General features: G+C 42.5%; 2 protein-coding genes across 5 annotated transcripts; one reads left to right on the top strand and one right to left on the bottom strand.

Annotated features, from left to right (window-relative positions):
* Positions 1-303: 303 nt before the first annotated feature.
* Positions 304-18,159, top strand: arhgef19 (Rho guanine nucleotide exchange factor (GEF) 19). 3 transcript variants are annotated; one of them, XM_037479463.2, is made up of 16 exons: positions 304-783; positions 10,661-11,348; positions 11,449-11,940; positions 12,435-12,567; positions 12,648-12,733; positions 12,825-13,081; positions 13,162-13,322; positions 13,437-13,589; positions 13,878-14,007; positions 14,175-14,249; positions 14,346-14,435; positions 14,508-14,671; positions 15,319-15,477; positions 15,568-15,647; positions 15,733-15,837; positions 16,012-18,159. In XM_037479463.2, the coding sequence occupies exons 2-16, from the start codon at positions 10,682-10,684 to the stop codon at positions 16,182-16,184; spliced, it is 2,925 nt and encodes a 974-aa protein (XP_037335360.2). In that variant the 5' UTR covers positions 304-783; positions 10,661-10,681; the 3' UTR covers positions 16,185-18,159. The 3 variants fall into 3 exon arrangements, with proteins under 3 accessions (XP_037335360.2, XP_037335359.2, XP_037335361.2); XM_037479462.2 differs by lacking the exon at positions 304-783 and adding an exon at positions 821-1,369; XM_037479464.2 differs by lacking the exon at positions 304-783 and adding an exon at positions 6,562-9,950.
* Positions 18,160-18,162: 3 nt separating this feature from the next.
* Positions 18,163-25,484, bottom strand: LOC119222661 (rho guanine nucleotide exchange factor 7). 2 transcript variants are annotated; one of them, XM_037479465.2, is made up of 11 exons: positions 24,662-25,484; positions 22,642-22,750; positions 21,911-22,057; positions 21,624-21,710; positions 21,013-21,100; positions 20,789-20,925; positions 20,558-20,704; positions 19,882-19,968; positions 19,658-19,733; positions 19,471-19,547; positions 18,163-18,656 (listed from the first exon to the last, which is right to left on the bottom strand). In XM_037479465.2, exons 1-11 carry the CDS (start codon positions 24,754-24,756, stop codon positions 18,525-18,527), a joined length of 1,182 nt encoding a protein of 393 aa, XP_037335362.2. In that variant the 5' UTR covers positions 24,757-25,484; the 3' UTR covers positions 18,163-18,524. The 2 variants fall into 2 exon arrangements, with proteins under 2 accessions (XP_037335362.2, XP_037335363.2); XM_037479466.2 differs by having other exon boundaries at positions 22,663-22,750.
* Positions 25,485-26,128: the final 644 nt, after the last annotated feature.

Raw genomic sequence — 26,128 nt, 5'->3', positions numbered from 1 at the left:
AGTTCAATAGCTGAAGGATGCCGCAGCAGCTTTTTTTCCTGCTACAAACTCTAAAGAAAAGTTGCATGAAAACACACACACACACAGCCTCGGCATTTCAAGCGATGGATGACAAAAGCTAACATGCAAATGTACACTTTTGCGTTGCATGTTAGTCTTATTACTTGTGAATACACTGATGCATCCCACTCATTTAAATAACAAAGAACATGAGCACACACAAGGCTTTTGCTGACAAAGTGCACATGCACATTTTACACACTCCCACAAGGACATTTTTCTCGGTCTGCTCCCTCCTGTCTGTGTCTCTTTCTGGCTTGCAGCAGGTGCTGAAATGAGACACTAAATAACTATTAGAGTTAGAGGAAGGGCGAGAGAGGGGGAGGAGAATGGGAGAGAAAATGAGAGGGCACTTCCCCAACAGTAGCAGGGAGAGAGGAAAAGGAGAGCGAGCGGAGGAGCTCACAGAGATCTGCATTGCAAGTGGCTGTTTTTTTCCCAAACTGTTTTTGTTTTCCCGAAGACCCAGTGAACACGAAGGAGGAGGAGAGCCAAGCGGACGAGCACAGATTGGAAAAGTCCGAGCTGAGCGTCTAAAGAAAAAGACAGAGAGGAGGAGAAGAGGAGGAGGAGGAGGAGGGGGGGGGGGGGGCAAGCCGGGAGGAACACAAGGCAGCAATGGATAGCAGCGGCTCAGCCTGACCCTTGTACGGCATGGATTCACACACACGGCTGCTGCTGGCTGCGCTCCAGCGCACACACTAGGCTGCAAACACCAATGAGGTACTGTAACAACATCAACAATAATAACTAACCAGGCGTAGGCATTCATTCACCCTCCGTTGTCATTTTGCTCCCATGGAGATGGGGGATAGTTGAGCAGTGTTCTTTGCCCGAGAGTCAAGGGTCTGCCTTGTTTCGTGCACTCGGGAGAGAGCAGTGCCGCGCGGCTCGTCAGGTGCATTGCGTGAAACGACAGCTCTCAATGGAAAAGGAACGCAGTTTATTTAGAGAGAGAGAGTACAGGAAACAACACCGTGATGAGAAGGATTATCAGAACTGCCGTCGTTTTGTCTTCGCCAACTGAAAGCTGCTTTTTTTTTTTTTGTGGTCTATATGTATGTGCATTGCAATGGAGCACTGGGTTCAAATGTGAAATCTGACACTTGATCTTTACACCAACGTTAGAGCAGCCAGTAGATGCGAACGTGCTGCCGGTGTGATGGTGAGTGCGCTCATGCATGGTCTTGGGACAAGTCACTGTTTGGGTCGATCGTGTTCCCAGCAGCTCCCTGTGGCGGACAGGACTGAGGTGAGCCTTGGATGTGATGGTTACAGTGCAGCAATGTCTTGTTGCACAGCGGGGCAGGTAAGTGCATGTCTGGAGTATGTTGGATGAGGGGTTGTTAAAAACACTGTACAAGGCCGAACCTTCTATGTTCTCCTTCGTGGGACATTTTTGCAAAAGTCTCTAACAGCAGACATGGCCTCCTGGTTACTGTGGGTCTCTGTGTGTGTGTCTTTGTGAGCATGTTCAAGGTGTGAATGGATCCGTGTACATATGTGCGTTTCTCAGAGGCAGCGCACAATGGTTTAAAGTTTTCTTTCATGCCCGTCTCACTGTTTGGTTTGTCAGCTCACGTGGAGCCTGCGTCTGGTCCGAGTTGTTGTTTGCACGGCTCCACCGGGGGACGAACAACGGCACAGTGATGACATCCAGCAGACAGCCCCCCCCTCTTCTGCGCATGGCAGATGAGACCCACATGTGAAGCACATTACCTGCCGCCAGACCTTTTTCCCCGAACTTCTTCCCAGCTACATCGGTGGGGGGGGTGGGGGGGCGAGCTGAGGTGACGGCGTCCTTTTCCGTCTGGCGTCCCAGTGACGAAGCGTATTGCCATGCGACATGTCTGCTGATGCAGCTGTGTGCATAGTCTGGAGGTGAATATTTTGGCTGGAGTGCAAAAAGATAGCTGTGGGTGTTTCCTGGATTATCAGATTAACTACGGTATGCCTGGACTGGAACGCACCACCTGCACAGGACCATGAACCTGCTCCACTGCACGTTTTTACAGGCTATAGATGCACTGCATTTTTTTTTAGGATAGCCGTCATATCGAGTGATGTCCTTTCACTGCGGTTATATCACACACAGATTTATAACTCACCGCGGGGCCCCTCCCTCTTCTCCCTTCCTCCCACCCCCAACAACTGTATGTCTGGAGAGCACCTGCCCCATCACCTGCCACTCAGGCAGTGGCTGTCTGAGCGTGTGTCTGTGTGTGTGTGTGGGTATGTGTGCGTGGGGAAGCGTTCTAGGATGCCACACCTCAACCTCCTTCTACCCCATTCCTCCCACACCTCGCCCAGCATCGCATACGCTCCTGTGCTCTTTGAGGCGTTTCCAGTCACATGGACACACTACCGGAACGTGACTTGTCTCGGCTCTGTAATTTTTTCTTTAAACTAGGCTAAAATCGTTACGCATGAGAGCAACCTGCCCCTTAAACGTCAGCTAAACTAATATTTTGAGGAGGCCCTGTCACTTTCCAGTCTTTGTTGCTTGTGGCCTAAATGCCGACGGACTTAATAGCCCATAATAGCAGCTCTCGCTTCTGTATGTGTACAGTTGAGCTGCTTTGTTTGTCTCCTGCCTCCATTTAGTGGTCAATTTAAGAGGAATGAGCTTGCCGAGTCATCCAGAGAATGTTGAAAAGTGTCTCCATGGGTCATCTGGGGGTCGAGCGCCTCTGAATTTGGACATGAACTCGTCCTTAAACCTGGACCTTAAATGAGACCACCTACTGAGTTGAGCCCTGTGCATTCACTTAATAAGATACATTAATGTGATGGCTTCATAAAGGGGGATTTTTTTTGCATGACGAACAAAGAGCTGCAATTATCTGAAAGCACAAACCATAAGTGCATAAGCTCTGTCTTTTATTAGTTTATCGGCATATCTGAGAACATTTGGCCAGTGCATCAATGTTAATACAGAAAGAAACTTGAGCCCACTGGCAATGTGTGCAGAAAGCTTGCAGCTGCATTGCTGCACACCTGTCTAGCACTGTAGCCCTCGGGTTATTTCACAAGACGCTGGGGCTTTTGTGTTTGTACTCTTGCAAGATAAGACTTTTCTGGCTCAGGAGGTGTTGCTTTTTCGCTAAAATGTTTTGGGGTATTTTTGTGCTTGTTTCCACTTCTGGGAAAGAAAATGTCAAGTTGCACTCAAATAAAACTTGTTTTAGCTTCTTCAAGGTTGTTTAGCGCTCACTCAACTCATAATTAATCCTGATGACACTGTTGAGAATTGCTTTAGCTCTGTGCTTAGGTGGAATAGTTTCTGGATGGTCAGCTCGTTGGGTGTGTTCCACTTTTACCGGATCACATTTCAAAACAACAAGCAGCCCAGCGAATAGCTTGTCCATACCTGTCCAGACAATGAAAGGAAAAATTAAGGGGGGGAGGCTGCTGGTGCTCAATGGCTAGAAAACCGAGACGAAGTTCAAGTAGATGCAGGAGCAGATGAATGCAAGAGATGCTCGTTGTACTAAAGTAGGTCAGCCTCTTGACAGGTCAGCGGCGAATGATCAGATTGTAATCTCAGTGCACTGATGGACCGTTTGAGTAAAGCAAAACCTCCAGCAGGCTCCTTTTCATTGAGTTTAAACCAGAAATGAAACTACAACATATTCAAGAGTGGCACAAAAAAATGCAAAAATGCCAAAAAAAAGAAAGAAATTGCATTGGTCATTCCACAAAAACTAATCAAAAGGATACTTTTTTGTCTCATCAACAACTTGAACTAATAAAAAGTCCCACAAAAGGACCTAAACTAGTGATGCACAAGTGCGTTCCTTGATACTTTCCTAGCTCAGTCTTCAACCTGATATAGGCTCTCACAATAGTGCTCTATTGAGTATCTATTAACTATTAACAGCTGTGGGAGTCTTTATAGGGACTTCCGTGAAAATAAGCTGCAGAGTGTGTTCCCGGTAATGAAGGAACATGTCATCCAGCGCAACTGTTTGGCTCAATGGTATGAATCATTTGTTGGATAACAGCGACGCTCTGTCTTGCCAAGGATTTGATTTTTGGTCCTTATATGGAAAGTATTAAGCACAAGAAGATACAGAGAATAGCTAGACTTACCCAATAAATGCTTTTATCCACCTAAGTTTCTCAGGATGTACGGTTTGGAAAACATTCTTTTTATCGCTCTGGAATACTGAATCTTTCACTATTTTGTGGCATTTTATAAACAATTGATCAAAACATTTATTAATACACATGTCCACAGATGATGAACGTATCCATTCGTTTCTGCCACTTTGTCACAGTACTTACTGACATACACTTTTACTTAGTGAGATATCTGTTAAGAAGTTGTACAAATATAAAATGGTTGTTGAACTATTTGTAAAAATCCCTTTTTTGATTATCTTGTTTTTTAAGTTAAAATACAATATGTTTGCTTACAATGCCTTTTTTCTAAGATGTGTTGTAGTTCATTTCTTGTCCGTGTAACTTGACAAAACTTCCTAAATCAGAACTTCTATTCATAGAATGTCCTCGCATCGAGATTTCCATCATCTGTCAGAAGGCACTGATTATGAGATCTTCTGGATTAACTGCGTGTTGGATCCCTGGCCCTCCGTCGACTCGGTAGCTTTGGCGTCTTATGACAAAGAACCATAATTACACCAGGTTGTTTCCACTAAATTGTCAATAGCTCCTTTGTGTCTTTTCTCTCTTGGCTGTATGTCTCGTGTTTGTCCGCTTCTCTGACTGCAGCCGTTATGGTGGCAGAGTAATGTGGGGGAAGGAGAGGTTAAAGGTCCCAAAGTCCTGCCGTGTACGTGTGATATGGTCGCCACTTTTTCCAGGCTTTTCAACGAGAGATCGCTGTTTGTCTGTCTGAGAAGGGCGGGAATCTCACCGGTTGAGACAAGGTCAGGGAAGGCCTCTCTACATCTTTGTCGCGCCTTCAATCAAAAATAAGTTGCGTTTCAAACACACAGTGGCGTTCAGGTGTGTGTGTGTGTGTGTGATTGTAAGCCAGGTTGTCAGTATGCATCTTCATAGTGTCTCGGAGGGTCGTGGGTAAATTGCCCCGAGGCCGTAGAGGCGGATTAGGAGGACCCGCACCGCGTGTAAACATTGGGTTTCCCCCCCCTCGTAGCCTGCGGGTTGCTCACCTGTCTCAGTGGGTGGAGGCCAAAAGAGCAACGAATACCATTCAGGCGTCGGATCTGTCAAAGAAAATGCAGCTTAGTGCGTTGGCTCCCCATCTGGTGCCCTTTCGCTCGTTGGAATTTGAGTCCCGTTGAGGAGTTTGTTTTGATTGATTGATTTTAGCCCATTAAAATACCAACCAGACACACCCTGGCTTCCCATCGTGGTATTTCAGGTGTCATTTTGAAATGCTGTCCCAAGATAAACATTTAAATGACATGCATTGCCAACAGCTGAGTCGAGGCAAATGTCCCGGCAACTATCAATCTTCTTCTCTTAGTGGGAGACATATGGGAGATGAATTTAGCCATTTCAAAATATGTCAAAGCCGCTTGATATAATGACAAAAACAAGCATAAAAACATGTTGCATATTGTCTGAATTTCACCAACACGTTACCAGTTGACCTTAATTGTTGTCAAAAATGGCATCAACATAATTATATACACTAACAAATGATAACACTTAAATTGTACTTATAATGGCACTTTTCTATAACATGTTTTGAAACTGCTTATTTGATGAAAATTGTACTTTCTTGTTACTTGTGCTTCTGAGTTTGTATCTCTTTGTGGAAATGCACTTATTGTAAGTCGCTTTGGATAAAAGCGTCAGCTAATTGACATGTAATGTAATGTATGTGGAGACCCGCCAGACAAGATGGCAAAAAGCAGTTAACACAATAATGAGCCGACATTGAACAGTAAAAACCTTTTTGATTCATTTTAGTAATTCAAGTTAAAAGGTTGAACGAAAAGAAGGTTCATCTTGTTGGCTCGCATCACTAAACAGACAAAAACAGAGAGAGCCCACAAGGGCGTGTGTTTTCTTTCATGAGTGACGCTGAATGATGTCACGTCTTCTCTGGGCAGACAATGCTGGGCTCTTTAGTTTGCTGCTTGGCAATTAGTGGTCTGATGTGACAGAGTTAAACTGCGATCTCACACACACACATCAGCTGGTCACACCACACTGTCAGGACACTCCAGTCTGTCTGCCCAAACACACCAGACACCAGTTCATGGAGAGAGAGAGAGAGAGCGGCAGAGACACAGAGACACAGAGACTATGAAGTTTCCACCATCCGATCAGTGTTAGATTAAACCGAAACCACAATGTAGCCTCCATTAGGGTTTTTAGTAACTTCCTTCTGTGACCAGAATGTAGGCTTACTGCAACAACATAGCAAAGTGCCCTCTAATTTAATAAACTGTCTTGTGAGGTTTGTTTCACTTTGTGTATATCTAGGTCTGACAAAACACTTGGGTGGTTTTATTTTGCTTTGCTTTAACTGAAATGGTTAAAGCAAAACAAGGGAATGGAAATGGTCTGGCCCACAAGTGGCAAGGGATCAGTACACTTAACATCCATGATATTAGAAAAATAAAGCATGTCAAGATCTGATTGACTGAGTCTGGAACCATTTTCTTAATCCACACAAAGTAGCTGCTTTGACATTTGTTGTTGACTTCACATTGAGAATTTTTAGTCTTGAAATCTGACTTTGGTTGCATCCGGGATCACTTCTTAATGTTTGAACAGCTGAGAAGGAAGTATGCAGGTGTAAAATGTCATGAAACTCGGACAGGTTTTACTTTTTATTTCTTTTTTTTGTGACTCGCACACGAGGGAATGGACTCTGAACAACAGCTCAACATCTGTCCTTGCATAACTCGATTTAATCTCACAAGATCTACTGAGAATCTATCTATGAATGTAGATATGTATCCAAAGTAACTAAAAGCTTTCTCATCAGATCTGAATCTGAGTTTGTGTAGAGTTAGTGCCAAGGTGTGACATCACGAGGGAGGAGACATCACAGGTTGGCTGTTACCAAGCAGGCAGTTTTACCTCTTAAGGCTGCAGTGGAGTTTGTGTGCAGCGTTTTGTAGGATTAAGCAATAAGTCTGGTGAAATTCGTGCATTTCTGTCTCATTACTTTCGGACATCACAGTCCTGTTTGTGTCACTGAGCCAGAGAAGGTTTTGTGTTTCCTTCTGATGACGTACATTGATATATTCTTATTGTCTTTCTCTGCGATAAGCTTCCTCTGTACTGCCGCTTTATGGCATCGTAGCCATCAATGCGTGTTTTAAAGTCCGTATCTCCCCCATTGGCAACATCAAACGCATTTTAAATATGCGATTATACAAAATTTGGCCCTGCCAGTTATGGATTTATGCTCATATGTATGTGCTACACTCCATTAAAGGATTTTTCTGAGACCTTCAAGATGAAAAATATCTCAATTAAAAATGCACCTTGTGTAGCGGTTGGCATGCCAGAGTGCCATTCATTAGCTGCTGTATGCAGACATGGCGTCTTAGAGCAGCCTAGTGAAATTACAGGGGGAAGGACTGACAGCAAAGTCCATAACAGTCCCAAATAACACCCTGCTATGACAAGGGAAATTACCCGTCTTTGGAATTGAGATTTTAATCGCGGGATATAATGGTATCGGCATGAGGAATGTGCAGTACGTGTACTCTGATGCTTTCATGTTTTGATAAATGCGGTGCCGAGGCTTATTGTCAGTTTTGGGGATTATTGAGCATTCTTTGGCAAATAAGCAGATTACTAATTTTCTTCAAATGGTATGTTGATTTATTACCACTTGGATGTTGAAGGAGGATTATCTCGCACTTCATTCATCAGGATTTGGAGGATAAAATGATCATTTGTGTTTCAAGAAAACACCTTATCGGATATAATTCATATTCATTCTGCAGTTTGGTTAACGCTGAATATCTTTGGCCGGATTACGGTACAACCAGCCGGTTATTACATCCAGGCCCCATTAAGATTGTGTCATTATGTGCACGGCTCAGTGGCTGCACTCAATGAGGGGATCAGTATAAGGAGTTCCCACAATCTCTCAGGTGTCCTATGCACAGGACAGCCTGGCCCAGGTTCACACATAAAGGCTGCTTTTGTCTGGAGGAGGGAACAGGTAACCATTTGTGCCTGCACTACTAGGTGTGCATGAACTTCTGTTTGTGTGTGCGCATAGGTGTGTGTGTGTGTGTGTTTGTGTTAGTGAGAGTGAGTGCAGGAGAGAAACATAGAGCGATACCACTGATTGGGCGGCATGCCATTACCTCAAGGTGCAGGTGTGGCTTTTCAACAGCCTCATGTTCACAGCGCACAGCACCACACACGTGTGCTCATAGAAAGCAGGTAAACCATTATCCATGATCCAGTTTGTGAGTCCCCAGACGAACCGACACCATTTTAAACATAGTTGGACATCCAGGAAAAGCATTTTTTCCTCTTTAAGTGCAGATCTAAGGGCATCTTACACAACATACATTGAATCAAATGACCATTACTTTGTTTCAATTAGTATCACTTGCAAATCTGAAGGGTTGTGTTTTTGTGAGTTGCAAAGTTCAAGACCATGGCACTGCCAGGCGTCTGACTTGTGTTGCTCTTAAAATATAGTTCCAAGGAAACGGAAGGCCTCGGAAAAGGCAAATGGCTTTACCACAGTTTTGCACTTGATGGCCCACGTTAACACACTCATGGAAGGAGAGGAGCAAGAAGATCGGTATTGGTACTTTAAGAGCGACTCCTATGCCCACGTTAATTCAATAGCCAAGCCTTGAACTTGCATTCCTTCCCTTTACCCTCAGGGTGCAGCTCTTGCAAAAATAAGTTTGCTTATAACGACGTCAATGAGTAAATTACCCTGTTTCTCACATGATATGTTTTTTACCTCTTTAATCATTGCACACATGAGTTTGCTTATTATATTCATGTTTATATTACAGATGTAAAGTTTAATGTGATACTTCTTAATATAATATGAGGTATACTTACAGTATCTCATGAACATTTACAGTGTCACAATGTTAAACATTAACTTACAAACTTTCGATCACAGAGGGAAACAAAAAAAAAGTGGCAACTGCTATGGCATCAACTTAAATACAAGGAATGAATTTTGTATTCATTCACGAAGTAAGCATTAATGCAAATGTACTATTTTATTGAAGTTGAAGGTGCTAAGAGAAATGAAAATGTTAACATCTTCCCAGAAGACTATCCAGCCTACTTCGCTCTCCAAAACAAATGCACAAAATGAAGACATATGAGCAAAAATAACAAATAATTTAACTTTACCCGTTGACCAAATGATACTACGGAAAACTGTACAGAGTCACCAAACCACCTTTAAATGGTTGAACAATGACTAAATGTGGCACAATGTGTGTTTGTCATTGAGTGTATGAGTTTGTTTGTCTCCACCCTCTGGACATATACTGTAATCATGCAAGTGTCCAGGTAACAATTAATATTTTTAATGAACTGATTATTGAAAAAATTTATTCCTGATCTGCTACAAAGGCTTAAGGCTGCAGTAAATATGGAGACACTAAAAAAAAACAACTAAGGTTTACAGGTCTCATCGACTGGGTGAAGAAAAATGTAATTAATCCGGTGCGACTGCAGAAAAGTAACTGAGTTTACAGTTCCTTTGACCCGCTCTTTGAATCTGGAGTTGAGGGTTGAGGAAGCAGGAGAGTAAAAAGAGACCGAGCTCCACAAGTGTGTTTTAACGGGCTGTCAGGAGATCTGAGTGAATGAACGACCCGCCGCTGGGATTTAACAGAACCTCACTGGGAATATTCCATCACAAAAGGTGCCTGCCAGCTAACGTCTGCCGACAGGAAGGCAAACCAACCAGCAGAGTGATGGATGATCTCGGGTGAAAGGTGAGAGTGCTGAGGATGTGCTCTCTTCCTCCGTCTGAAGTGATGTTCTGTGTGTGTGTGTGTGTGTGTGTGTGTGTGTGTGTGTGTGTGTGTGCACAGATGCTAAGTACAGGAGCTGTGAGTAGAGAGGTCTTTAATTAGAGCAGGAAGACACCGCTCAGGAGACACGCTGTACTGGACTTAATTGTGTGTGTGAGTCTGTCCAGGCAGGAACGTGTGTGTGTGTGTGTGACTGGGGAACATCCTGCACGCGTCAATAGTTTCATCCGTCTTGCTATTTGTGCTCGTGCATTAAGACACTGAATCCTAGACATTTTTCAGTCAAACAACTGCAGAGTGTCTGAGTAGTTATTTATGTACACATTGCTGCCTGCTGTTTGTTATAACTAAACATTCTGTGGTTGACACATTGATTGTGTTTGGCCAACAACTGCTTTTTGTTGCCGAGTTTGTTTTTTGTCACCGTACTTCTTTTATTTCAATAGTTTAATCATTCCAATCATGTTTTCCTCACAAATAGCTCAGCTGTGTAGGACAAGAAAACAAGAAAATCGTAATTTCTTTTTATATGTGCTGATATTTAAAATTTGATTCCCTAAATTTGCATTGAAATGAGGCATTGTTAAAGTGAAATGAAATGATAATACAATCATGCATAAAAGTAAACAACGGTGTTTTCAGTAAAGCGTGTTCCCTCTCTCCATTTGCAGCTCTCATGTGTTCGTTCAGCCATGCTTCCTGGCTATGGATTGTCACCTTTTCCTGATTTCCAACCCCACCTTCACGCTTTTTGCTGCCGAGGAGAGAGTCCCAGCATGTGGATCCCGGGCTCAGGGGAGGCCCAGGCTCTGAGTGAGGCCCAGGAAGACCGGCCTCTCCTCCACCCGCGCCACCACAAGCATGTCGCTGTGTGCCAGCAGGAAACATTGGCTTTCATTGAGCTGCAGCCCCCAGTGACCCCTAAACTGAACGGTCTTAGCTCTCCGACTGCTATTCCAGAGACACAATGCGCCGCACACTCCCTGAACGGCTTCACGCGCACTCTAAATGAACTGAACGACTGCCTCCGCAATGAGAATGAGGAGGGGACGGCTGTGAATTCGACCTCGTGTTCACCTGCGGGTGACTGTCAGCTCAAATGCCACGATAGCATCAGGACTTCTTTAAAAGAGCGGGTGGAACATGCTCACACGGTCACAGCCGCATGCCGTCCTCTCCACGCCGCGCTCAGCCTCCCTCTGCCGTTACCTCTGTCCTCTCTCTATACAAACGGAGACTCCTGGGAGTCTCAGTTACCTTGCTCTCCATCCTTCCCCGAAGGTCCTGGGTTTCCGAGCCTGGACCCCTGCCAGCTGCAGCGGAGGACATCGCAAGCATCAGTGAAAGAGAAGTCCATCCGTGAGTGTGCAGCTGTTTCCCGCTGTGGCCAAGGTTTATGTTATGGGACATAAGGGTCAATGGGTCTTAATCTCTTATTAATTTGTTTTCTCGTTTCCAGGGCGAAAGATGCAGGTTTACTCGTCCGACAGCCCGAGCGATGAATCTCTCAGCAGCCCAATCTTGGACCCAGACTACATCTTCCAAGGACCTTTTGCATCTTTCCTGGAGGAGGACCTCGGTGGATTATCCTCCCTGGAGGCCTGTCAATGGCCTTCATCCACTGACGGTCTTGCACGTCTCCCAAACCTCTGTCCCGATGATATTTTCGATCTCCCAGAGGAACCGCTGCACATAATAGAGGACTCAATGACCCCGGTGGGGAAAGACAGTGGGAGTATAGAGACATCAAGTGCCGTGGGGGGGGGCTTTTTGCCACGCAGCCGCCAGGGGGACCAAGAACGCCGGCGCTTCTCGGCCTCAGAGCTGATATCGAGACTGCAGCTCTCTCAGAGGAAGAGCTCGTTCACCTTGAAGCTGGGGAAGTCGCTGTCTGCACGCGTGGCCTCCAGAGACAGACAGGGCCCCAGCAGCATCAGCCCCAATGCTGACTGTGAGTAGAGAACACAATCAACATTATGTAGCATGTCATGGAATGATGGACCGACCCAGAGCACCACACAAAATTAAGTTGTTTGCTGGCTACTTTTTTTTTAATAGATGAATTAATTGATTATTTGACTGGTTTTGGATCTGTTGATCAAACAAAACATTACTAATAAGACATTACTTCAATTGATATGGGGTTTTATTTGTTGATTGAAACAGTTATCAGCAGAATTATTCTAAATTACTGCTAATAGATCTGAAAACGTACAGGAGAAGAGAACATTTATTGTTACACCCAATGACTAGCTGGGTAATTTACATGTTTGATAGACTAAGAAGAAGAAAAAGGTGGACTGTGATGAAAGAGCCCTTAAACAACTGTGCTGCTCTAATAAAGCTATCCTCAAAGATCCAAAAATGAACCATTCATTGACCTTCAATACAGAAAGTCTATTGCTTCTAACTCAACCTGCACCGTATGCTTTTTAACCTCTTTAGATAAACCCAGCTGCAGGCACCGCAGCTCCGGAGGCTCTAGTGATAGCGCCCCCCACAGTCCTGTAGGACCTGCACCTACTCCGCCCAGCGGGGACAACAGCACGTCTTTGCATCGCTGGAGCACAAAACTCGGGTAAATACACTCATTAACTATTCAGAAATTGCACAGATCAAAATGTGTTGATTTCAATTCATTTGTACTTTTTTTCACAGAATGCGAAAGAAATCGATAGAGGAGGAGCTCTGCACCCTTCCAACCGTTGCTGGTTCCAACCGATTATCACGTTTTCTGCCTAGTTGTAAGTCTCTGGACTTTTTAAGCTATTAAACCTAATTAAACCCGAACATGGTTGACTTTTCCTGTAACTTCCTCGTTTTATTTTCCTCCAGCCATTCTGTACCAGGAATACAGTGACGTCGCCATCAACAGAGAGATCCAGAGGCAGCAAGGGAAGGAGCCGGGCCCAGAGGAGGAGGGGCTCAGGGACGAGGGCTCGGATGGGGCCCCGTCTCCTTCTAACCTGTCTCCATCAAGCTCCTTTCGCTCATCGCGGGGCTCCGCTTTTGCACTGTGGCAGGACATCCCCGACGTTCGGACCAGCGGCCAGCTCGACAACTTCAGCAATGAGGAACGGAAATTACAGGAGGTGAATGAAGACATGGAAGGTTTGGTCGTTCATGCACTGTAGCCGAGCCGGGTTCACTTACTGTCTCTCCCTTAACCCAGGCAAAGTTTGAGCTGGTGACGTCCGAGGCGTCCTACATTCGTAGTTTGACGATCGCGGTGGACCACTTCATGTTGTCTCAGGAGCTCGCCGAGTGTCTTGGAGCTCAGGATAAGCAGTGGCTCTTCTCCAAGCTGCCTGAAGTCAAAGGTGTCAGTGAGAGGTGAAGCAATAGGCTGCTGATGGGCCTCTGCAGCCTTTGAATTCTTTATTTTAACATCTCAGTGGTGATGTCTTCTGCTCTGAGAGTATTTTCTGCTCACTCGGTGCCTTTTAGGTTTCTTCAGGACTTGGAGCACAGGCTGGAGGAGGACATTCTGCGTTTTGATGTGTGCGACATCGTCCTGGAGCACTGCCCGGCTCTTCGAAGGGTTTATTTACCCTATGTGACTAACCAGGCGTACCAGGAGCAGACATACCAGCGTTTGCTGTGAGTAACTGCTTTCATTTAATGTGGAACATTGCTGCTGTTTGAGACCCAAACATATACAGTATGCAAATGTATAAAAATGTAAATGCTTGATAAGTCCATAATCTCCTCTAAGGGTATTTCTGGTGATATTTAAGTCCTGCATGACTTAACTTGCAGATGTTTCATCTAGAGTAGGCGGAACCTTCTTTTTTTTTTTTCTCTAACGAAAAGTACACTGGATTTAACAGCCACTTTCGCTAAAAGTCGTTTAGGTATTTTTTAAGTGTACTCGTCTTGTCCTCTCAGGCAGGAGAATCCTCGTTTCCCTGGCATCCTGGCTCGTTTGGAAGAGGACCCAATCTGCCAAAGACTACCTCTGACCTCTTTTCTAATCCTCCCATTTCAGAGGATCACACGCCTCAAAATGCTGGTGGAGGTAAACGATTAAATGATCACTGTAGAATTCATGTTTGCACTTGAAACCCAGTTACATGTTGTAATGAGGTAAGAACGGACCGACAAAGCCATCTGCCAAAGTTATTTCACCAAACGACTAGTATTCACTCAGTTGGCGTGCCTTCAAAAAACGTATCCACTCCACAGAACATCTTAAAGAGGACGACACCAGGCTCCCGAGATGAGGACACTGCCACGAAGGCTTTCAACGAGCTAAAAAAGGTGGTGATTATCATCTCTAATAGGTAGTTGTATGAGTACCAGTATTATCACTGGTGAGGCAAACAGTAATAACAATGTTGGTATGTGTCTACTTAGATCATCAAAGAATGTAACTCCAGTGTGCAGTCAATGAAGAGGATGGAGGAACTTATTCACCTCAATAAAAAAATCAATTTTGAGGGAAAGGTGACCAAATCATTGCAAGTTGTTCATTGTTCTTATCTATCCAACTCATCCACCTATTTCCTTTCTTTGCAGATCTTTCCTCTGATCTCTCAGTCCCGCTGGTTGGTGAAGCACGGGGAACTCCTAGAAGTGGACACTCAGACGATGAGTATTTCTGGATCAAAGCTCAAGTTGCCCACAAGGCCTGTGTACCTTCATCTGTTCAATGACTGTCTGCTTCTATCCCGGAGGAAGGAGTGAGTGAAATGCAGTCGATACGAAGAGACCAACAACTCAATTTTGTACTGATTGCAGGCTCTATGTACTACTATGCTGCGTATGTATCTAAATGCATACACATGTAAATGTATATGAATACATTATATAAGTCGGGGACACAAATGTTTGGAATGTGACATAATTATTAGGGCTGTCAATAGTTAAAAAAAATAACTAATTAATGACAAATGTATGTAGTATTCCTGTGCACAGTTCTCCGCTGTATGTCGCGCCTCTGTTTGTTTTGGCTCTAATGCAAAAAGCTCTCCATCTTGATGTAACTGACTGCAGCTAGCGGCCATTTCGTTTCTAACTTCCAGTCCCGGAAGTATGTTGACAACCCTAATAATTATTTAAAATGTCCCTTTATGCAACTCCGAATGATTTGAGCTGAAGGAGTTAATATTTGGTTGAAGTAAAGAATGTTAATCTTCATTCAATGCATTCTGCTTACAACCAGTGAAAAGTTTGGACCTGTTTTCTTATTCAATTTAATTAAAGAAATTGTGTCCAAACACACTGGTACCATATATATCTTATGACTCATTGTGCTGAGGTATAAATGAAATAGACATGCATTGTCTGCGGGGTTTTTTTAAATAATAAACCACCATATTTTTTGCAGCACGTTGAAATTCATGGTGTTTGTACACGCCAAGATAGGAGAGCTAAAAGTGAAGGACCTCAGTCAGAAGCTGCAGGGCATCTCAGGCTTCATCTTCCACTTGCAGCTTTGTGGAGGCCAACAGCTCAAACACCAAATCCTGCTCAAGTCCCACACCGAGTGAGTAACAACAACAACAACAATTAAGTATGCCAGAGTATAAACAGGTATCAGAAGCTCATGTAACGGCCCTTTCGTATGTCCACCAAGGAGCGGGAAGCAGAGATGGATTACAGCCATGTTTCCATCTGATCCGTTTGAAGACATTGAGCAAGCCAGTGAGAATGAGGGTCAGTGGAGAGCTTTAGATGCTCAATGAATCAGCGGAAACCTTTCAATCCTCTCGTTCATATTTTTCTTGCCTCTTTCACTTAGATATATCCCAGGTTCAGTGCATTAAAAGCTATCAGGCCCAAGAGCATGACGAGTTAACACTGGAGAAGGCTGACATCCTTCACGCTAAGACCATCACAAGTGATGGTAAGAGTTTGGATAAAGTCCTCCTTTAGATAAACTGCATTCCGACCTGAACCTGTGTGAACCTAACTCATGGCCATAAAAAGTTAGGTCCGTCTGTCCCACTGGCGATCTGAGTTTTAATTAAGTGCTGCAGTGGGTTTTTTTTTATATCTAAGGGATGTTCTCTTTCAACAGGCTGGGTGGAGGGCATCAGGCTGTCTGACGGAGAACGGGGCTGGTTCCCCAAAACCTACGTGGAAGAAATCACGAGTCGCAGCGCTCGCCTCCGTAACCTGCGGGAAAATATCCGCATCAAATGTGTGACGCAGAAACTGGAGGGGGGAAGACTGATCACTTTTACTGCCTAATCACTTTACCCAATCCCTGCTGCACCGTTGACCCCTTTGTCATCTGTCAAAGGTATGTTTCAGTTGTCGAGTTGCCTTTTTAAGCTTCGGGATCATTTTTGTCATGAGTTTCGATGAATGTGGGACCTATTTGAAGTACGCAAGTACTAAAACCGACCGACACCTGTGACGTTGTGCGAGCTTTTTTTCTTCTGCAAACAAACTTCCACTTTGGTCTTGGAAAAGAGAATGCAGGGCTGAAACCGCTTCCATATGAAACACGTCGTGTTCAACAGAAGGACATTTTTTGTTGGAGCTATTTTCATTTAATAAGTCTGAAAAACACAGTAATCTGATCATATCCAAAGGTAAACCAGTCAATTTCTCGGCTCATGTAAGAATGCACATGTTTGGACCGTTAAGCGGTCAGCATGAGAGTCATTCAGTTGATGTTGGATTATTAGAAAGTTGCTTGCGGTAGATGGTTCAATTGGGCTGCATTAGGACCCAGTAGAGGCCTTTTATAAGCCATCTGTCTTCACTCTGTGCCGCTCTTGTTTCAGAAGACAAATGAAAGGTTTTGAAGATTTTTCTTTTCTTTCCATCCGATATGTGATTACACTGCAGTGTTGTTCCTTTGCATCCATGTAATTTGTCAAAAACATCCTTGCCTATTTACTAAGGAGGAAGTCCAGACGAGGTTACTCAAGAATGGTGGTTTTAATTTGTATTTTATTAAAGAGGATCTGAAAATTCTGCTGTAACAAGTGAAGGACAGATTATCCTGTTAAAAAGGCCACAATACACAAATAAGGATTAAGCGGGCAATGTTTTTAACATTTTTTAAATTGTCATCAAATAAACTATTTATTATAATGGCAAGTATTGTCTGAGAAGCTAAAGACTGATCAATCTTATACTTCTCTGCCATAGAGCTCCACTGGTGTCTAAAAACAGTTAAAGACACAAACTTAGACTCAATGACATTCCTTTGTTTCTATGAACACTATGTGGCTCATCCCGGACTACATAAACCACTAATGCAAATACTGACAGCACCAAATATTTATTAAATGCACTATTTACTAGTACTAATGTCTGCTAAAAAAACAACACTGCCCGTACATTATAGGCAATGATTTAGCCTCTTTAACTGTTAAAACTATATGTGAGTAATTTAAAATCTTTAGTGAGAACACGTTGGGCTAGGTGATGAGTCCCACCGACACGGTAGAGATTGTGGTCTTTTTACTTTAGTTGTTGACTGTAAGAAAAGAACAAAATAATTTGGAGGAAATTGACATCCACCAAATCATCTACATTGACCGTCCATTTGGTAAGACGTGAAGATTTTGCCTTTACCTAACTTTTATCAGTTTTAACCGCGGTTGGACTAACGCAATGGTTATTTTCAGCTTATCATGCAATACTGTTATATACTGAGGCCTGAATGACATTTAGGCCTACGTCTTCCATATTACTCCCCTCATTAGTTGCGAAACTCCCCAAATGACCAAAAGTGCAGCATAACGGAGCTGAGACCTGTTATTAACAAACCACTATAATGAACATTCAATTGTAAACTTCCAGTGGCACATACAATGTTTATAACCCCCTATTTTCTATGTATGTGTTGTGAGCTGTAATTTAATTGGTTGCTGATGTGTATTTATACTCCTCAAGCTGGTTGTTCTCTAAGGAGATTTTGATGTAAATGGCCTTGTTCAGATGGCTTCATGTATAAAGAGTAGAAAATGAATAATTTACTATTAGATCTGTAATTTATGTGAACAAAGATTCTAGAACTATTATTAGTTTCCATTATTATACAGTTTTCAGTTTGATTTATTTCTAATACTAGATATAAATATTGTAATACACTGGATGTTCACTGGACCAGCACACTACTGTAAATGTTTAACCATTGCAATGAATACAAATACTTACATTGTTTTATTTTGCTGAATAAACAACCCTTAAAGGTTTGTAGAAAGTTTATTGTGGAAATGGACATTGTGTATTTCATAAAGACATGACAGCTAAATATGTACAGTTGCTTTAGTACTATTTTCTTCACTAAGTAACCCTCTACAGACTACATTTTTAGCTGTGCTCTGGCCACAACCTTGATGTTTGACTCCTCCGTGGAAGGGAACTAAAAGTGTCTTTTTAGTTCCTCAGTGCAACAAAACCATACATTTCAATAGTGTGCGTCAACATTTCAACGATGCCAAACTGCTTCCGTTATTTTTTTTTTCTTCATTTTTGTGGCCCCGTCATACACAACAGTCCTATGTACACACCGTCTACATGTTATTGCAGATTCATAATAAAAGCCTAGCTTTTCCACATTCGGATGAGTCAGCTGCGGCCGTTGATGCCGCATTGGTTGGCAGGTCTCGTCGGTTCCTGGGTCTCCTTCCTGCTCCTCTGCAGCTTTGGCATGATCGGAGGTGCAGTGTGACTCACAGCAACATGACTGTTTCTGTCTGGCTGCAGGTCAGAGAACAAATCTTGTTGATTCACATTTGAGGTATTCAACAGAACATTTTTCTTTCAAATACAACTTTTTTTTCCCAGATTTTCCAGGATTAACTAGAGCATTACTAACTTTAAAAGGGCTCCAAGGTCTAGGTGTGCGCTGAGGTTTTTGACAGAGGTAATATGCACTTTTCTGTTAGTGAACATGATAAAGCAGTTTTCAGGACGAGGCATAGCCATAGGCCAGATAATTCTTTGAACATGTCTGTTTATGTTGGTTAGAAAGTTTCGTTTTTTCATAATGGCTGAAGTAAAAACAAGTTTCTCTCGACATGTACAGGCACCACTATCTGCGAGTGAGTGAAAATTGGCAAGAGGAACCATAGCGGACTACTTTGCCTGGAGGAGAGCAGAAGGTATCTCTGGAAAGGATGGCTGGCTTGTTAGCTAGTTAGCAAGTTAGCTTGTCTATCTCCAGAGCTATCTCCCGCTTTGATATGCTAAAACATTGGGGTTTTTTCTCTGTCGATTTTGGGCCACTTCCGAGAAATAGAAAAAAAAATGGCACACAACATTGGCATACTAAATAGTCAGGTTATTTTTTTTTTTTTAAACCTCAGTCACCCGTTAGCACACTCTAAATGTATTACTGAAATCTATGGCGCTTTAGCTAATAATTGCTTCACAGTGTTTAACAGCTAGTCTCTAATACTTCACACCACAAAGAAGTCACCAACGCTGCACTTCCCCTCTGATCCTCTTTTGCCTCTCTAACTATTCTTTACAAGCGTATATGCCTGGAGAAATGTCAGGTGCACAATCTAACCTGTTGTAATTGAAACATCCAATTACGATAATCCTCCACACAGGTACAGGAGACCTGCAGGGGCTCCACCAGCTCACCTAAAGCACAACAGTGATTATTAAATGATTGCATTCATCCAAGAACTGCGTTTAGCAATGATCCAATTCTACATTTGGCCAAGAAAGTCAGACGTCTGTACACAGTATACCTATGAGCTCAAACTCCAGGCGTCCAGGCGAGGCGGACTTCTCAACTGCTTTAATGCTGTATCGGGGCAACCTGCCCTGTTAGAGATGACAAAGAGGTTTAAAAGCTTTCATTTGTGCAGAGAAAGATGTGTCAAATGATCCTGTGCAAAGATTACAGTGACGAGTAGTTATGCCACAGGGTTGTATTATCATGTATGTATTCCATAGAGTCACTTTACAGTACCTCATATCTTATATTTAGGCGCTTGTTGTCAACTGTCAGCAGCAGGATGTCTTGAGGGAAGAGAACCATCAATCTTTCTTGGGGTCCCTGAAAGAAAATGAATACCAATACTCCCACTGGCAAAATATATTGACACTTCAAATAATGCTGTATATAATATAAAATCGAAACTTATGATGACATGCGGCAAAAGTAGCATGTTTTTACAGCACTACTGCAATTTGTCACAACTCATGTCTCATATTTGCAAATTGGTCCATTATTCAAATTAGTAAAAAAAAAAATAATTGCAGAGATATGCTTATGTGGAGTAGCTGTGTTGCTAGAAAAATCCTGAACCTGAATAATCCTTTAACGTAAAAATCATTTCCATTCTCCAAATCTTTAGTTAATTGAATGAGACCATAACTTAAAAACAGCCTCTACAGAAGGCCTACTTACCACATTGTGTGCTAGTAGGTTACATTCAGCTTAAAACCTGACTTACTTAAAAAAAAAATCAATATAAAAGGAAATAGAGGATCAATTAATCAATCTCCAACAAAAATATTTTTGGTCCCTCTAATTTGCTGCAGAGCTTGGCTCTGTCAAACGTAAGTTTGTTTTCATGTCGACAAATAAATAAAATCCAATTATTTTATCCATGCTAATTTGCACATCGTTGAGTATTGATTACCTGTCTTTGTGTCTTGGTGATATGTACGATAGATATGTATCCCGGCTGACCCATGTGCTGTATCGCCGAGCCCTCCCACTGCCAAATGGGAGCTTGTAGTAAGTACTTATTCAGTTCTTCTCTTTTCCAGTGCTCATCACAGGGTAACTAGGGAAGAACCATGATATGTGATCATTTCATTCATTACAATTTGACTCGTCTAATTTTCATGTACAGTTGTATGGTCATTACAAGATAGGAGAGAGCGCAGTGGGAGGGACTCATGGGTTGTGCTATTGACTTGTATCTCCTGTCTTCTATGTGTTGCATCCATTTCTGTAGCTCTACAGAATTGGAGCATATGAAGACTTTGGAGTCCATCATTGGACCTGGAGGAAAGCGGGGAAACAATGTAAATCATGCTCAGTACTTCACACTGCCGCTTAACTGATTTTGGGCATTTTTTACAGACTCACCGCTGATCTTGAACATGTGCGGTGAATGTGACGTTTTAGGGTCCATGGAGACGGCTTCCAAGGAAAGTCCAGAAAGGGGAAGGATACCCTACGAGGTAGCACAAAGTGTCAGAATATAATTTGTATGTGTATATAATGTGCTTTATTTTCCTCTGAGGAGATCAGGATGAATTTAAACATCCAGCAGACACTCAGTTCCTATTTCGTCTGACTTTTTTGTCCACTTGGACCCCATGTTGGGTTTTTGATTTTGTGTTGTCAGTGTGTTGTATCGGAGCTTGTATAGGAACGTAAAGCATAGCTTAGTGTTATCTAAAAGATGTTAATGTATGGCTGACTAATTAGGAAAAAGTAGAAGGAACATGTCAAAACAAGACTTACAAGTATACAAAAACTTACAGGTATACAATCTTTATAATGTAAAGGAAGACCAATTTGTTTCCCTATGGAGTCCATACTAGTCCAATTAAATTAAATGCACTCCCCATTAGTTACTTTAGGAACAAAACACAGGAAAATTTGGTCCAAGTTAAAAAAAAGTACAGAAGTTACCCGTTTGAATCTTAGCTACATTTTAAGTCATGTAATTTTTACGTAAAGCGTATGAATACCTCATAAACGAAGTCTTGTCGAGTGTGGTCCAGTGAAAGGATCAAGAGGTGGAAATAGAATAACACCAGGAAGTGTTCCCTGGTTTCCTGTGGGTTGGGACAAGACGTGGGAGACTATTTAACACACAACAAGCAGAAAAAAAGTAGATGTATTCTGCCAGACTTTCCCTTGACGGTTCACACGGACTATGTAATAAAACTGATCTGTTTCACTATTTCTCAAAATAAAGATGTCGCTGGCCAGACAGAAGTTCAAACAACTAGAGCACTCGAAAAGGCCGTGTTACCTGTGTGTAGGTGTTGTAGTCAGACACCAGGGAGGAGTGGATGATCTCGCCATACATGTGGGCAGGTTGACCCTCCCACTCCCTGATTGGCTGATGGGAGTAAATCTTGTGGTGTAACTCGTCTCTGCTTCTGCCCCACAGTACCACCTACAGACACAAACCTTTATCAGCCCACGTGACTCCGTTAGGATTTGCACACTTAAATAACTTGGATGGAAATTTTTCTTTAGTTCAAATAAACTTGTTTTTCAATAAAAAAAGAAGCTGTGTTGTCAAATGTTTTTTGCGCCATCACCTGTCACCATCAGTATGTGGCTACACATTTTACAAAATGATGAGTCATACATTACACTGCAAATTGGCATTTGTTTCACTGCCTCTAGTCATTGTTAAAATTGTTGTTTTCAAGGGGTTTGGAGGCTTCACGTGTTGACAATTTCTCTTCAAGTGGATAGCTTGAGTTAGTGTGTCCTCCCTCCTTTATTTCCTGTAAAGTTTGAATCACACCAAAGAGGGAATGCAGAATCTCTGCGGTTTGTATACAGCGTGTGTCTGGCCTGAACAAAAATAACTGCACTGTAGAACGGTGGAAATTGTTCATACTCATGTGAGGAACATCTCTCCCAACTCAACACTAAAACGTGTGACAAGCTGGTTTCTCACTGTGAAAAGTGCACAATGAAGACTCTGAGTCACACATATACATCACGCCACATCACAAGCATTGTGACCTGTTGTTCCAGGTGACGTACTGAAGGGTAACGCGGCGGTGGCGGGGGAGGCTCATCTCTGCTGGTTCTCACTGACAGCTGAAGTCTGGTCTCTCCCAGACTCCACACCCTGAATACAAACATTTCATCAGTCACGTATGAGCCGCCAATGCTTGGGGTACATTTGCTGAGTGGGCGGCTCCGTGGCCTCATTGTTGCACGGATGTGGGTTTGGTTTCTGGTCCTGTCTGTACAGTGTGAATGTTAAAGTGCGTGGCTCTGTATCACCGTTTAAAGCAATGACATTCACAACAGTCTCCCTGTTTGCATGTGTTTCCCTAATGATGCTTTTGTTTGGGCTGCCTGAACATGGTGAACCTTAAAGAAAACAAACACAGATTGTAGCGCGAGTTCGCATTCTGATGAGCTCTAGCTCATCAGAATTAAAATGACGGCCCTCGATCCTCCTGCAGCCCAGTGGCAGACAGACGTAATCAGTTTGCAGAAGTCAAAGCAGACAACACCCTCCCCCACCCCCTCCCTTTACTGACATATATTGTAGCCAATGCTGTGCTCGCTAATTCTAGACAAGTCTAAATGTGTACTGCAGCGGACATGTTTTTTGTTTGAAGGTAATCTTGTCCCAGAAGGACCCTAAACCAGGAGCTGTAACCAACACATGACATTTTGACCGGAGGCGACCATATACCTCTGTCTTCATTTCTTTAACCAATACTAACTAATACAATTCTCTTTAGACCCGTCCATAAATGCCTAAGTAAGGAGTAACTTGGTGGCACTTCTCAGCGCTTCTGTCTCAGTTACTCTGAAAGGTACTGAGTGTGTTTATGGAGAATATCATTAAAGATGCATATAGAGCTCCTTGTGGAACTCAAAATGGAGTGAGCTCATTTTTAACATGAGTCAAGCAGCTTTTAAAAAGATATATGTCACAAGGTCCCTGGTGATTAATGTATTGTCAGCTCGAGTTTAAAGGCTTGCATTTGATGCTATATACTGAAATTAACACAATTAAAGGAAAATAGTAAAAAACAAACATTTCAACTTATAAACGGAAATACTTTTCCTTTATAAAGATTAATTGGCATTTTGTTTCAAATTATTAGTGTGAATGATGTTATTATTCGGATACCGACACAATCAAACCCAATAATAAGACTAAGTCACTAGTGATGTAGTGATATATATGTGTGTATATATATATATATATATATATATATATATATAGATATGTATAGATATGTGAGTGTTCATCTTCATGACTTCTTTGCTACTTATGGTTGCAGCCCATTCACAGACAATCGACCACGTAAGCAGTCATTATTTAACAGCCACACATAAGAACTGGTGGTTACTATTGTAATTATCCTCTGGTAATCCCTTTGCCTTAAAACAAGAGGGGATTAGTCCCGCCCTGACTCTGTATTAAACCCCTCCATGATTCAGCCATTGTCTTATAGTAAGCTGCTAATCACGTCAGTGCAGCATCACCGAGTCCTCAAGTTTATGTTTAGTAAATAGGAGCCAATTAGTTCTCCTGTCTTGTTGTTCTGCTGGGTGCTGATACGTGAAAAACATATGGATATAATGTGTTGTACTGCAGGTGTTTTCATCGTGGTTAAAGGGAAAGCACATCCTGTTACTCTGTGAAAACAAGCATTCTGTGTCTACATCGGAAAAAGGTTACGCGAGAGGCTTCCTCTTCTCATGTTTAACATGTAAAGTTTCAAAATGTGACCAATTACAGCTAAAGAAAAACCACAGAGGTTAAAAGAGAAACAGCTCAAATGCTTTATTCATTTCCCAGTGTCACTGCTTCCTCCTGCAGAACTCATCGATACACGCAACCACATTTAAACAGACCTAAAAGGTACTCTCTAAAGCTCTGAAGATGACCATGCGTTTTTACCCAATCTATATTTGGTTCCTGGACCCAAGCACAGACATAACTCTGCTTCCCCACCGTTACTTTTCTATTTTTGAGCAGTTCTCGGCTTTAAATTATGGACTCAGGTCTTACCCTAAATTGTCTCCAGAGAGTTCCAGGAGCTCGATCTCATCAGGGCCCACCTCGTCCACCCCAGTATGCCTCTGGGTCACACTGCAGCATCCCATGTTGGACAAGGAGTGTGTCTCTCTCCTTCCGTCTCAGCTTCTAGTCCACAAACTGAGCACCATCTGCCCAGACAATCATCCCTGCTGTGTGTGTGTGCGCGCGCCACACTTAAACCAAAGAGATGGAAGAAAAACGGGGGCTGGTTGGGTCCAAAAGAGGATATTGTGCTAAAGAAGAGAAGGGAGGGGGTGTTGTTGCTAAGCTCTAGTTCCCCCTTTTTGCCAGCATGTAGTTTATAATTAAACAAAGCTACAAGGACAAAAGCTTTTAACGCTGTTGAAGATATTGAAGATAAAGGTGGTAAAAAAAAAATGTTGGGTGACAGCTTTGTAGTTGTTCCTTCCTGTCAGTTGGCTGTCAGCAGAGAAACTAACCGTTTCCTCAGATTTTGTTCTATTGACGGTCTGAACGCAGAATAGGAACTTGATGACGCTATAGCATGACAAACTAGTTCTACTGCTTATTAAATCTTGCTCTTTGCAGATGTAAAAAAAGCAGCCGCTCCGTCCACCCAAAGTCGTCATGTTGATAAGTAAAGCTCCGATGCTGCCAGCCTCTTTGTTGACGTGCATCAAGATGAAGCAAAGATCCTGTTGGGAAAGATGGGAACATGAAACCATGAATATTCATAGACAGGTGAAATAATTGTGAGTCACGAAATGCAGATGTCAAGTGCTGCAGTCACAACAATAAGCAGCAACAACTGTTGCCCTGTGCTGATCTTCCTGGTTGGAATTACAGTGACGGTGCGGTGGGAGAGGTTGTAATAATACAGGAGGTGTTGCTAAGAAGTGAGACAACTTGACATAAGATGAGTGATTGATATACCTGATATACCATTTGGCTCAAATGTTAATTTTTGCCTTGATTAAAGTAAACCAGTCTAGCATTAATATACTGTACAATGCCATTTATACGTCATACTAAACAGTGACTTTAATGACATTCTGTGGAAATACTTTTTTGTAACATCATGTAATATAACTTTTCATGACTAAGTTTTAGACTATTTCTATAGCTTTTTGAGACTTCAGCATACTAGAATAGAATAGGACATTTTGTATTTGTTTAACTTATTTTTGTCTTTTTTCTAACCACTTTTTGAATAGCTACACTAGAACTTGTGACTGTTTCTGACTAATGGCCTTTTCTGACTGTGATGTTTCTCATGCTGTATCATAGGCCTGCCACTAGGTGTCAAAGGGCTAGCCAATTACCGGTTCTGTTTTTTTCTGATTCAATGAACAATGCTAATGTGATGGTGAACATGTTATAAATCATTTACACATTAAAGAAATATTTAATCTATCAATAAAGCTGCTGTTGTCATCGGTGGGAACAGAAGAGGACTAGAACTTTATTATAGGGGTC

Source organism: Pungitius pungitius, chromosome 1 (genome assembly GCF_949316345.1).
Source record: "Pungitius pungitius chromosome 1, fPunPun2.1, whole genome shotgun sequence".
In the NCBI taxonomy this organism is placed as follows: Eukaryota; Metazoa; Chordata; class Actinopteri; order Perciformes; family Gasterosteidae; genus Pungitius; species Pungitius pungitius.
Note: the sequence above shows the minus strand (reverse complement) of the source record. Positions and strands in the feature narration are given on the sequence as shown.